This window comes from Aotus nancymaae, unplaced genomic scaffold (genome assembly GCF_030222135.1).
Source record: "Aotus nancymaae isolate 86718 unplaced genomic scaffold, 86718_ANA_hifiasm-v0.15.2.pri h1tg000040l, whole genome shotgun sequence".
Taxonomy (NCBI): domain Eukaryota; kingdom Metazoa; phylum Chordata; class Mammalia; order Primates; family Aotidae; genus Aotus; species Aotus nancymaae.
In genome coordinates this window covers 10843809-10857268 of record NW_026988454.1, presented here as the reverse complement: position 1 = coordinate 10857268, position 13460 = coordinate 10843809, and the positions used below count along the sequence as shown (strand labels likewise).

The following is a 13460-nucleotide window of genomic DNA, read 5'->3' as shown; positions in this document are numbered from 1 at the left end:
AGCCTGCTTCTTCACTCTGAGAATAAGAGGGATTTTGTTCCGTTCTTAAAGCAAGTGAAATAGAAAACACTGAACACAAGGATGCGATGTCCTAAATAACCTGTGGGTTTTCTAACTCATCTAAATAAATGCCTAAGACCAGGACATTTGATCAATGTATGGATTATCAAAAACTTATTTTTCTAACTCATCTAAATAAATGCCTAAGACCAGGACATTTGATCAATGTATGAATTATCAAAAACTTAATTTTCATTTACACCATTAGGTATTATACAGGTTTTTAAAGAAATGACCCATGAAATCCTTGTGCTGTATTGCAGAGCTATACCATCTTAACACACTCCAGTTTCTTTCTTTCATTTTCTTTTTTTTTTTTTTTTTTTTTTGAGATGATGTTTTGCTCTTATTGCCCAGGCTGGAGTGCAATGACACAATCTTGGCTCACTGCAACTTCCGTCTCCCGGGTTCAAGCGATTCTCCTGCCTCGGCCTCCCAAGTAGCTGGGATTACAGGCATGTGCCACCATGCCCAGCTAATTTTGTATTTTTAGTAGAGATGGGGTTTCTCCATGTTGGTCAGGCTGGTCTCGAACTCCTGACCTCAGGTGATCTGCCCGCCATGGCCTCCCATAGTGCTGGGATTACAGGCATGAGCTACTGTGCCTGGCCCACACTCTAGTTTCTAACTAAGTTAGATAAGATGTACAGCGATTTCCACAGATGTGGAGTCTACCATGCAACAACCAATGCTGTCTTTTTTTTTTTTTTTTTTTTTTTTTTTTTGGACGGAGTTACGCTCCTGTTACCCAGGCTGGAGTGCAATGGCGCGATCTCGGCTCACCACAACCTCCGCCTCCTGGGTTCAAGCAATTCTCCTGCCTCAGCCTCCCGAGTAGCTGGGATTACAGGCACGCGCCACCACGCCCAGCTAATTTTTGTATTTTTAGTAGAGACGGGGTTTCATCTGTTGACCAAGATGGTCTCGATCTCTTGACCTCATGATCCACCCGCCTCGGCCTCCCAAAGTGCTGAGATTACAGGCGTGAGCCACCACACCTGGCTGTCTTTTTTTTTTTTTTTTTTAATTGCATTTTAGGTTTTGGGGTACATGTGAAGAACATGCAAGATTGCCAGTGCTGTCTCTTAACAAAATTATATTGTCATTTATCATGGTGGAAGAAAAGATCCTGACCAGTTTTTCATGTTTCAGAAATTAAAAGAGCAACTAAATACAGCCCATAGTAAGAAGTTATAGTCTAATTACTAGCGGGTTTGGTAGAATATAAGAAATATATTCTCCAGAAGATGGGTAAAGTCAGATGGTGGCAGGTGAAATCCATATTCCACTTTAAGGATTTGAAAGAGAGCTGATTTCCATGAGGATGTTCTAGAATAAAGCAACCCAGTGTCTTAGTTTTGGATGCAGCAGAGTTGCCTAGTCAATGGGAAGTACAAGATGAACATTATCATAGTAGTGGTGCATCAGTGCTTGGTTGCTACAGTGTGTTCTTTACATTTCTCACTAAAGTAAATGACACCACCAAGAATTTTTGACCAGAAGAAGAATAATTCAATTGCTAATTGCTGGAAACTATGAAATACATATCGATTTTGTAGCACCATTCCTGGGGAGTAACTTGATTATGGTAGAGTTATTTCAAAGTGGTTGGAAGCATTCCTCATTTCTTCTCAGAATTCAGCAACAACCACAGCAGTTTAATTCACATGAACCTAAGAACAGTGGGTCTTACCCTTGCAACTGTCACAGAGTTTATGAAGAGGACCCAAGTACTTGCCACTAAACACCTCGTGATCCCCATGTATCCTAAGTATCCTTATTGAGGACAACTGGCCAACAAAATTGTCCGGGTTTCCATGATTAACCATGTCTTTTCATGTTAATTATAAAAAGCCAATCTTCTTGGATTACTAATAGAAGAATATCATTTATGACGTTGCGCTCTATATAGTGAGTACTTTTTATTTATCTATTTATTTATTTTTACCTCATTTTGTACATTCAAGCTAACCATTTCCAATTTACCTACAAACTTGTAAGACAAATAAATGTGTGTTCTGGACAGTGTTCTCTCTTTAGCTCCTCCTTTATTCGCTTTTGCTGAGAGTCAACTAACATAGGGAAATTGGAAGGATGGGATGGATTTCCGGCACTAAAACTGAAACCAAGTAGTGTCTGTCATTCAGACTCCAGATTTGCTATCTTGACTAATCGTGTCAATATTCCATCTCAGAATTAACTAAATCTATCTTAGGTTAGTTGGCTTTTTAGCTGTAATGATGTGAAAGGAAGGAATAATTTTTCTCTGGCCACTACGACTTTTGAAAAATGGAATTTCTGAGTATTTCTATACCTAATAATACAGTATTATTTGAAAAGGGTTGAATGGTTTGTTTGTCAGAGTTGGTTGTGGTTCAGAGTTAGTGTTCTCATTCTTTTTGAGTTTCTAGAGTTATATTCTGTAGTAATGTAGAAAGGAATTATCCCCAGGGAATTTTAGCCTCAATAAAGGATTAATGTGGGAATCCTGTTCATCTCAAGTTTATTCTCTATCATCCCAGCACAAAAGTAGTAGAGTGTAATTTATGCAGTTGTATCTGATCAGCAGTTGATCTGATTTGTTGGTTTGTTTTGGTCTGATCTGAAAGAGTTGGGAAAATACTACAAGTAATAATTCATCTAAACATTTACCTGCTAAATGTACTCACCATTTAAGTCTCAGACCTGTGCTGTATTGAGTACTAAGGAACCCAGTGCATTCTTAGATCTAGATTGCAGAGAACATAAACCAAGTTCTGTTACAAACATTTTAAATATGGAAGAATGTGAGATTGATATGTCAGCGTTGCTGTTATTAAATACTGCTTGATGTTTATTGGCTTTTTGAGCACGTATTTCTGAATGTTTCTTTACTGATATTATCATTTATATTATATAAACTGATATATCACTTTACTGATATATATATCAATTTCAAGGACCAAATTCAGACAACCACCTGTTTTTGTAAATAAAGTTTTATTTATGCTATTTTGTTTTCATATTGGCTGTGGCTACTTTTGAACTACAACAGCTGAGGTGAGTAGAAAACATATGGCCTGTGAAAACTGAAATATTTACTATCCAGCAGTTTACAGAAAAAGTTTGCCTAATCCTGATCTAGAATAATAAGATAAAACTGCATGATCACAGATGAGTTATATAAAGATCCAATTATATATTAATCTGAGCTTGGTTCCTGGAATAATCAGCCATACATTTTTTTTTTCAACAAATACTTACTGAATGCTTACTATGTGCCTGATTCAAGAAATATAATATAGCAGGGAACCAAAGAGATGGAATTTTCTGTCCGTATGGAATATACATTGTAGTCAGATGAGACAAACAATAAACTAAATTAAATTAAAAACTATGGGGAATGTAGGCCGGGCACGGTGGCTCATACCTGTAATCCCAGCACTTTGGGAGGCTGAGGTGGGTGGATCACAAGGTCAGGAGATCGAGATCATCCTGGCCAACATGGTGAAACCCTGTCTCTACTAAAAATACAAAAAAAATTAGTCGGGTGTGGTGGCACATGCCTGTAGTCCCAGCTACTTGGGAGGCTGAGGCAGGAGAATTGTTTGAACCCAGGAGGTGGAGATTGCAGTGAGCCAGGATCACACCACTGCACTACAACCTGGGTGACAATGTGAGACTCTGTCTCAAAAAAAAAAAAAAAACTATGGGGAGTGTTAATACTTGTAAAAAACTGAAAACCTAGAGTGCTCCACCATCTTGTTCTATGAAGTATGCTAAGCTCTGTCTCAGTCCATCCACTGTACATCATACATTACTGGATGTGTGCTAATTTACCAAAATATATGTATTAACCACTTTTCCCCAATTCTGTTATATACTAAAATCCCAAAGTTATGCTACTTAAATACTTAGTTTGGTGATTATCTTGATCTGTTCTTAAAAGCTATTTTTAATTAGAAAAAATTCTCCCAAAACCTCTCCTAGTGTAAGATTCTAAAGAAAATATTAGCAAACAGAATCTAACAGTACATTAAAAAATATACCCGAAGGATTATAAATCATTCTGTTGTAAAGGTACATGCACACGTGTGTTTATTGTGGCACTGTTCACAATAGCAAAGACTTGGAACCAACCCAAATGCCCATCAGTGATAGACTGGATAAAGAAAATGTGGCATATGTACACCATGGAATACTATGCAGCCATAAAAAAGGATGAGTTCATTTCCTTTGCAGGGACATGGGTGAAACTGGAAACATCATTCTCAGCAAACTGACATAAGAACAGAAAATCAAACACATTATGTTCTCACTCATAAGTGGGTGTTGAACAACGAAAGCACACGGACACAGGGTGGGGAACATCATGCACCAGGGCCTGTGGGGTAGGGGGCTAGGCGAGGAATAGCAGGAGGTGGGGGATTGGGGAGGGATAGCATTAGGAGAAATACCTAATGTGGATGACGGGGCAATGGATGCAGCAAACCACCACCATGGCACGTGTATACCTATGTAACGAACCTTCACAATCTGCACATGTACCCCAGAACTTAAAGTATAATAAATAAGTTTAAAAAAAAGAAAATAATGACCATAAGTGGCATTTATTCTAGAAATGCAAAGTTGGTTCAATATTGACAACTATATTATTAATATATACCATAAACATACATCTGATGGGGCGAAATCTCCTCTTTAACAAAACACCCAGTTATGATAAAAACACTCAAGGAAGTAGCAATGGAGAGATACACTCTTAACATGGTAAAATGTGTATGCTTCAGTTTGAGTTATGGAATAGGGAAGCTCTAGAGGCATTTCCACTAAGATCACAAATGAGGCAAGGATCATCACTATTTCCACTACTGTTCAATAATGTACCACAGATATTAGCCAATGTAGTTAGGCAGGATAACTCAATTAAAGGCATAAGCATGAGTATAGGAGAAATAAAACTGTCTATTTACAGATGATATAATAGTATGCCTGGAAAACCCCAGAGAATCAATGACAAATTAGCAGTGAAAGAATTCATTTAAGGCAGTATTAAGACATAAAATTAACATACAGAAAGCAGTAGTCTTTCTATACATAAACAATAAACAGTTAAAAGACACATAATGGTGAAGAGAATCCCATTTACAGTAGCAACAAGGAAGATTACATGCTTAGGAAGAAAATGTGCAAACCCTCTAGGTACCTGAAAGAAACTAAAGAAGACTTAAACCCGTGAAAGACGTCTCTTGTTCTTGGATAGGATGAACTCAACAGTCATGAGTTCTCCTTAAGTTACGATTTCAATCCAATTACAGTGAAAATATTAGTGAGCTATTTTATGTGGTTGGACAAGTTGATACTAAAGTTCATGTAGAAAAACATGCAAGAAAACTTAGAAAGCATTGAAAAAGAAAAGGTGAGGTGCACTAATTCTTACTGGACATTAAAACATGGTATAAAAGTACTACAACTAAAAGTAGTGTTTGCTGGTCAGTGGAACAGAAAAGGAAGTCCAGACATAGACCAAATACATATGAAAATGTATCAAATGACAAAGATGATATCTCAAGTCACTGGGCTAAGAATGGCTTTTTAAATAAATTGTGTTGGAATAATTGGGGAGCCATGTGCAGAGAGATGAAGTTAGATCCATCCTCACATCAGATAAACTGGAGGGAGATGGAAAAAACCATGCATGTGCTCAAAGAAAACTAGGGTGAATTCCTCTTTAACCTTGGTGTAGAGAGAATAGCTTCCTAACTGTGACTCAAAATCCAAAGGCAATAAAAATAAAGACTGATAAATTTGACTACATTAAAAAAAAATTCCACACAAAAGACACACAAAATTCCACTACAAAAGACACTAGCAAAACTAAAAGACAGCTGACAAACTAGGAGAAGATAGTCATAACATACACCACAAAGGGCTACTATCTCTAATATGTAAAGAACCCTTCAAAATTGCAGGGCAAAGGATTAAGAACCTAAACAGAAAAATAGGAGAAATACTTGAAGAAACAATTCACACACAAAAAAGATATTAAAATAGCCCTCAAATACAAAAATGTAGTCAAACTCACCCAGAATCAGAGAAGTACAAATTCAGAAATTGCAAGCACCACTTCTTATGTAAGACTAGTAAAATTTTAACAACAACACATTCTGTTAGATTATGGAGAGATAGGCCCTTTAAACATTTTTTGTAGCAATATAAATTGGTACAAAGTTTCTGGAAGGAAATTTAGAATTGTGTAACCTTTAGACCCAACAGTGCCACTTCAGGGAATTTTCCCTGAAGATAGACCCCAACAGTACAAAAATATATCCACAAAAGATTGGAAACTGTCTAAGTGCCCATGCACAGGAGAGTGTTGAGTACACTATGGAGCACTCACACAAAGGGGTGCTGGGGAGCTGTTTTTAATATGGGGAAATGTTGCAAACTGATAGGAAGTACTTTCCAGGACAGCGTGCAAAGCCCAAAAGATATGTAGGGGGTTGGAGCAGGAACCGGCATCCAGGAACAGAGCCCTTTGCTCCTCCCTCAGAACGAATGGAGATCAGAAATCAGATGTTTATGCCCAAGAAAAGCAGGATTTCATTCAGCACTTCTCCCAGATCATCAGGGTGCTGGCTGAGGATGAGATGGGGCACCCAGAGACAGGAGATGCTATTGCCCTGCTCAAGGAGGTCCTGGAGTACAACGCCATTGGAGGCAAGTATCACCAGGGTTTGACGGTGCTAGTAGTGTTCCGGAAGCTGGTGGAATCGAGGAAACAGGATGCTGATAGTTTCCAGTGGTCCCTGACTGTGGGCTGGTGTGTGGAACTGCTGCAAGCTTTCTTCCTGGTGGCAGGTGACATCATGGATTCATCCCTCACCCTCCAGGGACAGATCTGCTGGTATCAGAAGCCAGGCATGAGTTTGGATGCCATCAATGATGCTATCCTTCTGGAAGCATGTATCTACCACCTGCTGAAGCTCTACTGCTGGGAGCAGCCCTATTACCTGAACCCGATCGAGCTCTTCCTGCAGAGTTCCTATCGGAGTGAGATTGGGCAGACCCTGGACCTCATCACAGCCCCCCAGGGCAATGTGGATCTCCGCAGATTCACTGAAAAGAGGTACAAATCTATTGTCAAGTACAAGACGGCTTTCTACTCCTTCTACCTTCCTGTAGCTGCAGCCATGTACATGGCACGAATTGATGGCAAGAAGGAGCAGGCCAATGCCAAGAAGATCCTGCTGGAGATGGGAGAGTTCTTTCAGATTCAGGATGATTACCTTGACCTCTTTGGGGACCCCAGTGTGACTGGCAAAGTTGGCACTGACATCCAGGACAACAAATGCAGTTGGCTGGTGGTCCAGTGTCTGTAACAGTCCACTCCGGAACAGTGCCAGATCCTGAAGGAAAATTACAGGCAGAAGGAGGCTAAGAAGGTGGCCCATGTGAAGGCATTATATGAGGAGCTGGATCTGCTGGCCATGTTCTCACAGTATGAGGAACACAGTTAAAACCACATTATGGGTCTCATTGAACAGTCCACAGCACCCCTGCCCCCAGCTATCTTTCTGGGGCTTGTGCGCAAAATCTACAAGAGGAAAAAGTGACCTAGAGACTGCAAGGGCGGGGAGAGGAGGCTCTCAATAAATAAATTATTGTGTAAAAAAAAAAGATATGTAGGATGTACTACAAACCTAGCAGCTCAAAACAAGGCACATTCATTATCTCAGTTCCCCTGGCAGAGAGTTCAGACACCTCTTAGCTGGGTCCTTGCTCAGGACCTGACAAGGTTGCAATCAAGATGTTGGGCAGCCTGCATCCTCATCTGGTGGCTCAACTGGTGAACCATCCCAGTTTCATTCAGATTGTGGCAGCTTCATTTCCTTGTGGTTGTTGGAGTGAGGTCCTAAGATTCTGGAGGCCTTCCATGTTCTTGCCTTAGGCTCAGTTTACACCACAGAAGCCTAATTCCTAGAAGGTCTGAACCTGGTTTAAATGTCAGGCCCATTTGATTATTTCAAAGTCAGCTGATTAGGGAATTTAATTATATCTTCAAACTCCTTTCACATTTGCCATCTGACATAATTGCAGGAGTGACAGCCCATCATCACTTTCTTCACATTCTTTGTATATGATCACAGGTTCTGTTCTCAGTCAGAAGTGGGGGATTACTCACAAGTGTTACTCGTTGGTGGTCACTCGAGGGTGTGTCTGCCACAGTGAGTCTATATGGACAAAAATAGTCTAATAAATAAAAAATAAAAAAAGATATCTCTTCTCACAATAGAATTCCAGTAACTAAATGTGGAAGAAAAAGAGGAAACAGAGAATCGCCGGTAGCCGATAGCACTGTAATAAATGTAAACAAGGTTTTCTATAGGATGCTGAAATTCATGGGTGCAGGTTTGAGGAGGCATAGGATTTGCATAGTCTCAAATTACCTTCCCCAGAATACTTACCAGCTACAAAGGGAAAACGGATTGTACTGAAAAGGGCATGACATTTTTGTGGTACACTTCCCCAAATGCATAACCTCATTTTAGTGATGAAAAAATAATATCAGAGCAAACCAAATTTGGGAACATTCTACAAAATAACTGATCGGTACTCTTCAAAGGGGTCAAGGTCACAAAATAAAAGGAAAGACTGAGGTACTTACTGACTCGGGGAGGCTAACGGGAAGTCACTAAATGCAATGTGGGATGATCCCAGAAAAAAGACATGGCGCAGAAAAATGGGTACAATTCAAATGAGGTCTTTAGGTAAGTTTCTCATCTAGATAATTGCATTATGGTTATGTAAGATGTTAGCATTGGAGAAGTGGGCTAAAGGATATAAGGGAACTCCTTGCACTATTTTTACAAGTTTTCTTTAAGTCTAAAATTAATTAAAAATAAAAGTATGTTTTAAAAAAATCATAGCATAGACTCAGACTGATAATTTTATGTCCGTAAAAGTAGAAATTCAGGTGACAGTCCTGCACCAAAATTTTGCACATTGTTGTATATGTGATCATTGGAGAATACATAAGTGTACAATGGTGGAACGTATTCTGATTCATAGTATACTTGTATTTTTTTCCATGATGCTTACATCATAATAGACATTGCTGAGGAAAGAACACACTATTTTAATGTTAAAGTGCCTTAGTAAGGTTGGTTGGTGCACTGCCTGGCAGCATTCTCTTTAAAAATTATTTCTACACTTAGTTTGAAAGGTTTTACCTGTGATCAACACATGTCATATAAAAATCCATAGTTTTGAAGGTGTTTATTGAATTCGGTTGGTTTGGAGGGCTCTGAATTTTCTTCTTACATGGGCCATGGGCCCAAATGAGTCTTCTGTATCACTTTCTCAAATGCATTTTCTGAATCAGCATCTGCTGTAACGATGCTTAAACTATGCCTGTGGAAGATCAGGTTGTTTCTTAGTAACTATAGTTATTAAATCATAGTAACTACGACTTAGTAGTTATGAAACTATGGATAGAAAAATAGGGAGTAAAGGAAAATGAATGAGATGGTTTGGGTAAATCTGTATCATGATAAAGCTTTTGTTTCTTTAACAGAATGAATTTAATATGTGAATATTCTCATTGCTTTAAAGGGACATCTGTGTTAGAATTCCGCCACACAACCAGCAGGGCTGCTTGGCTGTGGCGGTATTGGATGAATCATGGGATGCATTTCTTACAGCCTTTTTTATTTCTACTTGAAATACTGTGCATAAGAGCAGTGCCTTGGGCGTGCACCATCTAAGCCACGGTGCCCTGTGTTCACATAGAATTACTGTTTGTTTTTACTGTCATGAGTCTATGAATCCAGCCTGTCATGCAGAAGTGATCCTTATAATGTAAGCACTTACTGTCTTGCTGCAGCTGATTCCCCAGTGACATTTTAAAAAGTCAGTATTTGGCTGCAGAGTGCTTTAAATTTCTAAATGGACTATAGATTGGAAGCCTTAGGGTATTTCATAGGAAGCACATGACCCTGCAGTGAACACACAGCAACTTTTGTAGATCTGTAGCCAAGTTGGTGCCAGTATTTACCCTTGAAATTGTTTTGGTTCAGAATGTTAAGTGTTTTTTACTCTACATTTAATTATTTGGTACTATACTAATTTACTACAAATGTCTGAAACTAAATGGATACTTAATGAAGTCTATACTGTTTGTCCAGGTCTTTTATTCTACTAGGTATGGTTAAAATGTGAAAAGCAGCTTCTAGTGGTGACACAGTGCGTATTTCTCAGTGTCTGTAAATTCGGGTCTTTGGTTTTCACTTAATCTGAAAATGAGAGTAGCAGTTAAACACTCAGGAACACTCAGAAATACATTAACAAGTTTTACATTCTTCTCTAAAAGAAGCCTAAGCCCCTGAAAACAGTCGTTTTATAGCAATATTTTAACAGCTATTTATATCCGTTATCTAAACTGATAATCTTATTCCTGCCCCTCTGGCTGTCACAGATACACCATGATGAGACTTAGTAAGGAGCAACAGTTCTGAGAGATTCCGGGACCGTGTCCTGCCTGGCCGCATGGGCAACAGACCCATCTTATAGAACCACAAGAGGGTTGGTTGTTGTACATCGTAAAAGACCAGGCTTCGTGTCCAGTGTGTCCTGACCTCTCCATGGGGGTGAATTGGCAATGATCTTTAGGACATTAATTGTTTTCTCTATTATTTGTGATTCTTTTGAACAATATGCATGACTGTGAAGCAGTGGGTCTGATGGGGTCAGAGCAGTTAGCCTGATCCAGCAGGGTCTCGGACCAGAGGACTATGCCTTGTGTGAGTGTATTTGTGTTTTCAATTTACTGAAGCAAAGGGAGAGGGTAGAAGAGAAAATAGCATGGTTCTCATGTCATGAGAGCTAGTGCCTTGAGGACTGTGCTAAATTCAACTGCCTTTTTAATTCTATTATAATTTTAGGCTTAAAAATGCATCTAAACCTCTGAGCCAAAAAGTGAGTTGAGATCATTAGCTACCTCCGATGATTTTTAAATTTCTAAATCTTGTCTCCTGCCTTCACATGACTCATTATCTCTCTTTTATCAATATAGTAAGAAGTATCTTCCTTTAAATAATATTCCCAGATTATGATTTATTATTTGTTATGCTAAGAGAGAGATTGAAGGAATACAGCTAAGATTCCTGTCTTAAGGAACTTACAGTATATTTGGAAAAGACAAATGGTGCATACATTTAAAACTGGAAATTAAATAGATACGATTGCTCTATGAGCAATAAAGATCAGAAGAGATGCAGAATAATAGTCCCTTCTTTACTGATCATATATACTACATTTTATAGTATGGTTTTTGTTTCTTAATGGAAGTCTTCTAAGTTTATGCTAACTCTCTGATTGACTAATGATGAAGATTTTTTAGAAGTCTGTTGCCGTTACTGTATTGATTGGATGTTACCGTGAGTAATTTTCAGCCACTATACATGCCTGCTCACCTGGAGACTCACGTAAGATTCAAGAGGATGAGTTTGGCCCAACTGGCCTGCATTTTCTTATATGCATTGAAGAAGTGCATGTCAAGAAATTTCAGCCACAGATTGATTCGTATATGAGTTCAGAAACTCATTCAGTAACACTTTTCAGCAAGTGTTTCACTAAATATGTTTATTCATGTTTCCTCTTTGTTTCACAGGTAAAAGATGAACTGTTACACTCTGAGCTATGTCTTTTTTTAATGGGGCTATATCTTTTATGATCATAAAAATTGAATGTAACTGTGTCTTGGTTTTGCATGACTGCACTATTAATGCAAAGGGTTCCCCCATCCCCACTTCCCCTCCTGTGTTTTACAGGCAGTCAGATGCCTCCGCAGCCACCCGGGAGCCAGTCAGAATCCAGTGCCCATCCCGCCTTGAGCCAGTCACCAATGCCACAGGAAAGAGGTTCGTCTCCCGTTCATGTCTTACATGCCAATAGTGCTTTCAGGTGATAAAGCTGGTGTGAGTTTGCTTACCTATGTGCCTCCTTATCAATAATTTTTTAAAGGATGTTTTCTTATCAGATGGAAGAAATAAACAATAACCCTACCAACAAATATGGAGAGGAGGGAGGATGCTTTCTTGCAGGTTGGGTGAAGTCTTATCAAAGTACAGTTCAAGGCCCAAAGAATGTGTGTGTCCACATAGCACCATGAAGTACAGCTTACATGTGGCTGAGTCTGGTATTTGATCTAGCTCATTAAAAATAACTGTGAATGACTCAACTCGGGTATCAGTCCCAATGTAGGGGTGGGGGTGTGTGTTAATACTGCTTATTCCCTGATACTTAATAGTAAGATTTTAAACCCAGAGCAAGACCTTGTCTTAATACATTGTAAGATCTCAGAATTGGAGCAGACCTGAAAGTGTATATGGTGCAGTCACCTAGAGCCGCTGCAGAGCATAGAGCTTATGTGCGACTTCCCTTATTCTCAGGAGCTAGTTACTGCAGTTCCAGAAAAAAAAAAGAATATGGGCTTTTCCTGAAGGCTTTGGAGAGAATTGGCCCCACCTCTGCCAATGCTCTTGACCATTAGCTCAGTCCTACATGTTATCCCTGCCAGGCGTTTCTTACTGCCTTGCAGAGACCTTAGGCCCACCCGTATTTACCTCTGTCTTCATTCTCCCCTGGAGCAGTAAAGCTACTCTTGGTGGTTGGGGTGGTTTTAACCCAGATAGGTGTATTCCGGAGGTACAGGCCTACCTGCTGCACCTTGGTGTGGTGAGGTCACTTCTTGCTGTGGGGTGAGGCTGCTCTACCCCACACCAAAAGAGATACCATGGTCCTTCACTCCCCTCCTTTCTCACACAGGCCCAGAGGCCAGAATTCCCACCGTGACAGCTAATATGTACTGGGCTCCTGACCCCTACAGTTTATAATAATTTATATGAGTTGTAGAGATGATAATTTGCTTCTGATTAGAATTATGAAGTTTAAGTTATTTTACATGTTAAGAACTCAGCAGCATGTTTAGAAAGTAATGTCAATGAAAAGACAGATTTGCTTTATCTGCACGTCATTTGTGTAGAAATGAATGTTTCGTACAGATGAAATGAATTTTTCATTTTCTAATACCATTACATATTTAACATTTTTATTATAATTTAAGGTATAGTTGATAATGTAATATGTTTTAATAATGGAATAGTTAATGGTTTTTAAACTTTGTGAGAGTCACCTGGAGGACTTGTTAAAAGAGATTCCTGGGTCCCACCCCCCGGTTTTCGATTCAGAAGGTTTGAATGGGGACATTTAAAACCTCCATTTTTTAAAATACAGACACATGTAGATATTGCTACAGGTATTACACTTTAGTAAAAATAAACACATAAAATTAAAACCTCCATTTTTGCAAGTTCTCAGATATTGCTGATGCCAGTGGCTTGAGGACCAAACCTTGAGAA

General features: G+C 39.1%; 2 protein-coding genes across 8 annotated transcripts in view; both read left to right on the top strand.

Moving 5' to 3' along the window:
- The window catches only part of ARID1B (AT-rich interaction domain 1B), a 438832-nt gene that overhangs the window by 326288 nt on the left and 99084 nt on the right, over positions 1-13460 (top strand). For all 7 annotated transcript variants that reach the window (XM_012451772.3, XM_012451755.3, XM_064360518.1 and 4 more), the window contains one exon: positions 11871-11960. In XM_012451772.3, the coding sequence (XP_012307195.3) occupies positions 11871-11960 (90 nt within the window). The remainder of the gene's footprint in view (positions 1-11870; positions 11961-13460) is intronic.
- Positions 2836-11857, top strand: LOC105716896 (farnesyl pyrophosphate synthase-like). The gene has a single exon (XM_064360522.1). It carries the CDS (start codon positions 6690-6692, stop codon positions 7419-7421), a length of 732 nt encoding a protein of 243 aa, XP_064216592.1. The 5' UTR covers positions 2836-6689; the 3' UTR covers positions 7422-11857.

Coding starts and splice junctions, on each gene's coding strand:
- LOC105716896 (XM_064360522.1), top strand. CDS start 6,690: ATGGGGCACCCAGAGACAGGAGATGCTATTGCCCTGCTCAAGGAGGTC.